We start from the raw sequence: 7,807 nt of genomic DNA on the forward strand, positions 1-7,807 counted from the left end.
AACGGTGAAAAAATGGGGAAAAAAGGGGTAAAAATGGGGAAAATATGGGAGAAAAATGGGATTGGGGTTACTGGTTTGTACTGGTTTGGGACTGGGGGTTACTGGTTTGTACTGGTTTGGGACTGGTTTGGGACTGGGAGGGACTGGGAGGGAAAAAATGGGGAAAACCGGTGAAAAAATGACAAAAAATGGTGAAAAATGGGGAAAATATTGCGAAAAATGGGGGAAATATGGGAAAAAAGGGTTAAAAATGGGTTTGGGTTACTGGTTTGTACTGGTTTGGGACTGGGAGGGACTGGTAGGGACTGGGAGGGGAAAAACAGTGAAAAATGGTGAAAAATGGTGAAAAAATGGGGGAAAGGGGTAAGAAATGGCAAAAAAAGTGAAAAAATGGGGAAAATGGGGGGGGAAAAATGGGGAAAAACGGGTAAAAAAGGGTTAAAAATCAAACTGGTTTGTACTGGTTTGGACTGGTTTGGGACTGGGAGGAGGCTGGGAGGGGAAAAACAGCGAAAAAACGGCGAAAAAAGGGTTAAAAAAGGGTTAAAACCACGAACTGGTTTGAACTGGTTGGAACTGGGCGGGGCCCGGGGCTCGCTGGCCCCGCCCCCTTTCCCCCCGGCAGTCTATGACGTCATCACGGGGCGTGTCCTGCGGCGGCTGGCCAATCACGGCGCCTGCGTGCGTGACGTCAGCTGGAGCCCCGAGGGGGCGTGGCTCGCCAGCGCCTCGGTGGGCGGGGCCTGGGGGAAGGGGCGGGGCTTGCGAGGGTGGGGTGGAATTTTGGGAATTTTGGGGGGTGAATTTGGGGTTCTTTCGAGGTGGATTATTTGGGGTTTTGGGGTCAGTTTTGGGGTGGGATTTGGGGTTTTTTGGGCTTTTTTGGGGTTTTTTTGGGGGTTTTTTTGGGGTTTTGGGGTTGGGATTTGGGGTTTTTGGTGGGTTTTGGGGTGGTTTTTGGGGTGGGATTGGGTGGTTTTGGGTCGTTTTTGGGGTGGGATTTGGGGTTTTTTGGGGTTTTTTTGGGGGTTTGGGGTGGTTTTGGGGCTGAAAACGGCATCTATGGGGCGGGATTTGGGATCTGCGGGGCGGAGATCAATATCTGTGGGGCAGGGACTGATCAGTGGGGCAGGGATCAATATCGGGCTGGGATCAATATCTGTGGGGCAAAGATCAATACCTACGGGGCTGGGATCAATATGGGGCTGGGATCAATATCTGTGGGGCTGGGATCGATATCTGTGGGGCTGGGATCAATCGATCGATCGATCGATCAGTCGATCGATCGGTGATCGCCAATGGATCGATCGATAATCAATAATCAATAAAGTGTGATGCATGGGATTATCAGTGTGTGATCAGTAACCAATCACCGATCAATAACCGATCAGCAAGCGATTGAATACTAATCAATGAGCAAACAGCAACCACTAACCAATCAATAATCAATAAACAGACAATAATCAATAACCAATCAATAATTAATACAGACAATATTAAATAACCAAGCAATAATCAGAAACTAATCAATAACCAATCAATAAATCAAACAGTAACCAAATACCAATCATTAACCAATCAATAACCAGCCAATAATCAATAATTAATAAAATACCAATTAATAATCAATCCATAATCAATACCCAAATAAAACCCAATTATTCGATCACCAATTAACCAATAGCCAATAAATAACCAATAACCAATTAATTAATAAAAAAGAACCAATGCATAAATAATAACTAATAAATAACCAATTAATAACCAATAAATAACCGATAATCAATATTCCATAATCAGTAATCAATTGAAAACCAATTATTCAATCGCCAATTAGCCAATAACCAATAAACAGCCAATAACCAATTACCAATCAATTAAAAATCAATAATTAACTGGTAAATAATTAATTACTAATAAATAACTGATAAATAACCAATAATCAATAACAATAATCAATAGCCAATCAATAACCGCAATTATTCGATCACCAATTAACCAATAGCCAATAAATAACCAATAACCAATTAATTAATAAAAAAGAACCAATGCATAAATAATAACTAATAAATAACCAATAAATAACTGATAATCAATATTCCATTATCAGTAATCAATTGAAAACCAATTATTCAATTGCCAATTAGCCAATAACCAATAAACAGCCAATAACCAATTACCAATCAATCACTGATTGATAACCAAGAAATAATTAATTAATAACCAATAAATAACAAATAATCGGTAATTAACAGCCAATAATTGATGATTAATGGATGATAATTGATGATTCATTAATGGGTGATAATCGATAATTAATGATTGATAAATAACCAAGAAATAATTAATTAATAACTAATAAATAACAAATAATCGATCATTAATAAACAATAATTGATGATTAATAGCCAATAATTCATGATTAATTAATGGGTGATAATTGATTATTAATTAATGGGTGACAATTGATAATTAATGATTGATAACCAAGAAATAATTCATTAATAACAAATAAATAACCAATAATCGATCATCAATAGCTAATAATTCGCTATTAATAGCTAATAATTGATGATTAAGGGGTGATAATTGATAATGATCGATAAATAACCAAGAAATAATTAATTAATAACTAATAAATAACAAATAATCGATCATTAATAAGCAATAATTGATGATTAATAGCCAATAATTCATGATTAATGGGTGATAATTGATGATGAATTAACGGGTGACAATTGATAATTAATGATTGATAACCAAGAAATAATTCATTAATAACAAATAAATAACCAATAATCGATCATCAATAGCTAATAATTCGCTATTAATAGCTAATAATTGATGATTAATGGCTGATAATCGATGATTAATGGGTATTAATCGGTAATTAATGGCCGATAATCGATAATTAATCGATAATTTTCAGCCGCCTGACCTCCTCGGCCGCCGCCTGGACCTGGCTCCTGATTGGCTCCCTGCTGGTGGCCTCCCACCCCTGGCTCCGCCCCCCCTGGGGCGCCGCCCTCCGCGCCCTCGCCCGATTGGCCGTCGGCCTGGCGCTCTCGCGGGCCGGCCACGCCCTCGGCCACGCCCTGGAGGCGGCCACGGGCGCCTGCACCTCCCCCACCCCGCTGGGGACCCTCCTGGTGCCCCTGGGAGACCCCGCGGCCTGCCGGGGGGCGGGGCACAGCTGGGAGGGGTTTAGCCCCGCCCCCCAGGCCTTCGCGCTGGTGCACTGCGGGCTGGGATTGGCCGAGGAGGCGGCGGCGCTGGGGCGGAGCCTGTACGGGCCCAAGATGGCCGCCGGGGCGGCCAAGATGGCCGCCGGATCCAAGATGACCGCCGGACCCAAGATGGCCGCCGGATCCAAGATGGCCGCCGGATCCAAGATGGCGCCCTGGTACAAGATGGCGCCCTGGTACAAGATGGCCGCTGGGCACGACGTGAGGGAGGAATCCAAGATGGCCGCCGGCTATGACGGAAGTGAAGAATCCAAGATGGCCGCCGGCTATGACGGAAGTGAAGAATCCAAGATGGCCGCCGGATACAAGATGGCCGCCGGATATGATGCGAGCGAAGAATCCAAGATGGCCGCCGGGTACAAGATGGCGGAGGAATCCAAGATGGCGCCCGGATCCAAGATGGCGGCCCGCTACAAGATGGAGGAAGGATCCAAGATGGCCGCCGAGTGGCCGCGCCCAACATGGCGGCCGGGCTCGCCGCCGCCTCGCCCAATCGGCTTCGAGTGGGCGGGGCCTCCTCACTACGGCTGGGGCGGGGCCGGCGGCCATCTTGGGCGGCCATTTTGGGGCGGGGGCGGCCATTTTGAAGAGCGGAGCGGCGGCCATTTTGATTTCGGCGGCCATCTTGAAGGGAGAAGCCTCGGCCATTTTGAATCCGGCCGCCATTTTGAATCCGGCCGCCATTTTGATTCCGGCCGCCATTTTGATTCCGGCCGCCATCTTGAAGGAAGAAGCCTCGGCCATTTTGATTCCGGCGGCCATTTTGATTCCGGCGGCCATTTTGACTACGGCGGCCATTTTGATTCCGCCGGCCATTTTGACCACCCCGGCCGCCATTTTGACCGCCCGGGCGGCCATTTTGACCCCGCCGCGAAGAGAGGAGCGGCGGCCATTTTGATTTCGGCGGCCATCTTGAAGGGAGAAGCCTCGGCCATTTTGAATCCGGCCGCCATTTTGATTCCGGCCGCCATTTTGATTCCGGCCGCCATCTTGAAGGAAGAAGCCTCGGCCATTTTGATTCCGGCGGCCATTTTGACTACAGCGGCCATTTTGATTCCGCCGGCCATTTTGACCCCGCCGGCCGCCATTTTGACCACCCGGGCGGCCATTTTGGCCCCGCCGGCCGCCATTTTGACCCCGCCGGCCGCCATTTTCTCAGCGCTTCTCCCCAATTTGAAGGCGGCCATCTTGCCGGCGGCCATGTTGCGGCCCCGCCCGCCGCCCTGTCCATCCTGTACCTGCTGGCCGTGGCCCTGCTGGTCACGTGGCACCTCCTGCTGGTGGTGACGCTCACCTACCGCCACACCTGGGCCCGCAACGCCGCCGGCGCCGCCCTGGGCTGGGCCGCCTGGGCCCTCACCTACCGGGGGTGGTACCGGTGGGCGTGGTCACCGGGGCCGCCGGGGTGGGGCTGAGCGGCGCGGCCAATGAGGAAAAAGCGAAAAAATCCCGTGAAAAAATAAAGAAAATTAGGGGAAAAAATGAAAAATTTGGAAACAAGATGGCGGAAATCTGGCGGGAAAACGGGGTGAAAAGGAAAGGGGGCGGGGTTTAAGGGGGCGGGGCGGAAATGAAAGAAATTTAGGGGGGAATCTGGTGAAAATTTGGATTTTTTTAAAGAAAAAATTGGATTTTTAAGGGGGAAAGGGGGCGTGGCTTAATGGGATAGGGCGGGGCTTAAGGGGAGTGGGCGGGGTTTAAGGGGGCGTGGCTCTGCTGGGGAAAATTGAGAAAAATTTGGGGAAAATCGGAGAAAATTTGGGTTAAAATTGGAATTTTTTTGAGTAAAAATTAGTTTTTTAAGGGGAAAGGGGGCGTGGCTTAATGGGATAGGGCGGGGCTTAAGGGGAGTGGGCGGGGTTTAAGGGGGCGTGGCTCTGCTGGGGAAAATTGAGAAAAATTTGGGGAAAATCGGAGAAAATTTGGGTTAAAATTGGAATTTTTTTGAGTAATTTTTAAGGGGAAAGGGGGCGTGGCTTAAAGGGAAGTGGGCGGGGCTTAAGGGGGCGTGGATATGGTGGGGAAATTTGGGGGAAATTGGGGAAATTTGGGGGAAATTGAGGGAAAATCTGAGAAAATTTGGGTTAAAATTGGATTTTTTAACATAAAAATTTGGATTTTAAGGGGAAAGGGGGCGTGGCTTAATGGGGAAGTGGGAGGGGCTTAAGGGGGCGTGGCTCTGGTGGGGAAAATGGGGGAAAATTGGGAAAATTTGGGGGAAATTGGGGAAAATCTGAGAAAATTGGGTTAAAATTGGAATTTTTTTGAGTAAAAATTCGGATTTTAAGGGGAAAGGGGGCGTGGCTTATCGAAAAAGGGGCGTGGTTTAGCGGAAAATGGGCGGGGCTTAAGTGGGTGTGGCCCAGCTGGGAAAACACCTTGAAAATTGAAATAACCACCCAAAATTTGGTTTAAAAATGATAAAAATTTCGATTTTTGAGCAAATTTGGGGCGGGGGGAGGCCAAGGGGGCGTGGCTTAAGTGGGCGTGGCCTCCAGATGACCCCGCCCCCCAAATTTGGGAGTTTTTGAGGCATTTCTGGTGTCTTCCACAAGGGGGCGCCCCGGGAGCAAAATTTGGGGCGAATTCGGCGATTTTTGGGTTAAAAAGTGGGAGGGGCCAAAAATGCAAATGAGGGGAGCGTGGGAAAATGAGGTTTGGGGGAGAAACGGCGAATTTGGGTTTTTTTGGTCCAAAATTAGAGGTTTTTGACCCAAAATTTGGATTTTTTTGGACCTAAAATTGGGATTTTTTTGGGACTAAAAATGAAGATTTTTGGACAAAAATTTGGGGGTTTTTTTGAGCCAAAATTGGGGGTTTTTGACCTAAAATTTTGATTTTTTTTTACCTAAAAATGCAGATATTCGGATGCAAAATTCGGATTCTTTCGGACCTAAAATTGTTATTTTTTTGGGGCGGAAAATGAAGAATTTTTGAGCCAAAATCGGGATTTTTCACGAATTAAAAATAAAAATTTCTGGACCCAAAATTGGGATTTTTTTGGGACTAAAAATGAAGATTTTTGGACAAAAATTTGGGGGTTTTTTTGAGCCAAAATCGGGATTTTTCACGAATTAAAAATAAAAATTTCTGGACCCAAAATTGGGATTTTTTTGGGACTAAAAATGAAGATTTTTGGACAAAAAAATTTGGGGTTTTTTTTGAGCCAAAATTGGGGTTTTTTGACCTAAAATTTTGATTTTTTTTTCACCTAAAAATGAAGATATTCGGATGCAAAATTTGGATTCTTTCGGACCTAAAATTGTGATTTTTTTTGGGGCGGAAAATGAAGAATGGAATTTTTTTTGACCTAAAATTTTGATTTTTTTGACCTAAAAAATGAAGATATTCGGATGCAAAATTTGGATTCTTTCGGACCTAAAATTGTGATTTTTTTTGGGGCGGAAAATGAAGAATTTTGGACCCAAAATTGGGATTTTTCATGAATTAAAAATAAAAATTTCTGGACCCAAAATTGGGATTTTTTTTGGCAGAAAATTGGGATTTTTTCAGACCTAAAATTTGGGTTTTTTCAGACCTAAAATTGGGATTTTTTTTAGACTAAAAATGAAGATTTTGGATCCGAAATTGAGATTTTTTTGGACCTAAAATTGGGATTTTTTTTAGACTAAAAATGAAGATTTTGGATCCGAAATTGAGATTTTTTTGGACCTAAAATTGGGATTTTTTTTAGACTAAAAATGAAGATTTTGGATCCGAAATTGAGATTTTTTTGGACCTAAAATTGGGATTTTTTTGGGACTAAAAATGAAGATTTTTGGACAAAAAAATTTGGGGTTTTTTTTGAGCCAAAATTGGGGTTTTTTGACCTAAAATTTTGATTTTTTTTTCACCTAAAAATGAAGATATTCGGATGCAAAATTTGGATTCTTTCGGACCTAAAATTGTGATTTTTTTTGGGGCGGAAAATGAAGAATTTTGGACCCAAAATTGGGATTTTTCATGAATTAAAAATAAAAATTCTGGGACCCAAAATTGGGATTTTTTTTTTGGCAGAAAATAGGGATTTTTTCAGACCTAAAATTGGGATTTTTTTTTTGGCAGAAAATTGGGATTTTTTTCAGACCTAAAATTTGGATTTTTTTAGACTAAAAATGAAGATTTTGGATCCGAAATTGAGATTTTTTTGGACTTAAAATTGGGATTTTTTTCAGACCTAAAATTGGGATTTTTTTCAGACCTAAAATTGGGATTTTTTTCAGACCTAAAATTGGGATTTTTTTCAGACCTAAAATTGGGATTTTTTTCAGACCTAAAATTGGGATTTTTTTCAGACCTAAAATTGGGATTTTTTTCAGACCTAAAATTGGGATTTTTTTCAGACCTAAAATTGGGATTTTTTTCAGACCTAAAATTGGGATTTTTTTCAGACCTAAAATTGGGATTTTTTTCAGACCTAAAATTGGGATTTTTTTCAGACCTAAAATTGGGATTTTTTTCAGACCTAAAATTGGGATTTTTTTGGGACTAAAAATGAAGATTTTGGATCCGAAATTGAGATTTTTTTGGACCTAAAATTGGGATTTTTTTATGAAATAAAA

General features: G+C 43.3%; 1 protein-coding gene across 1 annotated transcript; it reads left to right on the plus strand.

The window, feature by feature from the left end:
* Positions 1 to 628: 628 nt before the first annotated feature.
* Positions 629 to 4,736, plus strand: LOC120509818. The gene is made up of 3 exons (XM_039724925.1): positions 629 to 732; positions 2,930 to 3,947; positions 4,157 to 4,736. The coding sequence occupies exons 1-3, from the start codon at positions 629 to 631 to the stop codon at positions 4,658 to 4,660; spliced, it is 1,626 nt and encodes a 541-aa protein (XP_039580859.1). The 3' UTR covers positions 4,661 to 4,736.
* Positions 4,737 to 7,807: the final 3,071 nt, after the last annotated feature.

This window comes from Passer montanus, unplaced genomic scaffold, assembly GCF_014805655.1.
Source record: "Passer montanus isolate IOZ18808 unplaced genomic scaffold, ASM1480565v1 scaffold537, whole genome shotgun sequence".
NCBI lineage: Eukaryota > Metazoa > Chordata > Aves > Passeriformes > Passeridae > Passer > Passer montanus.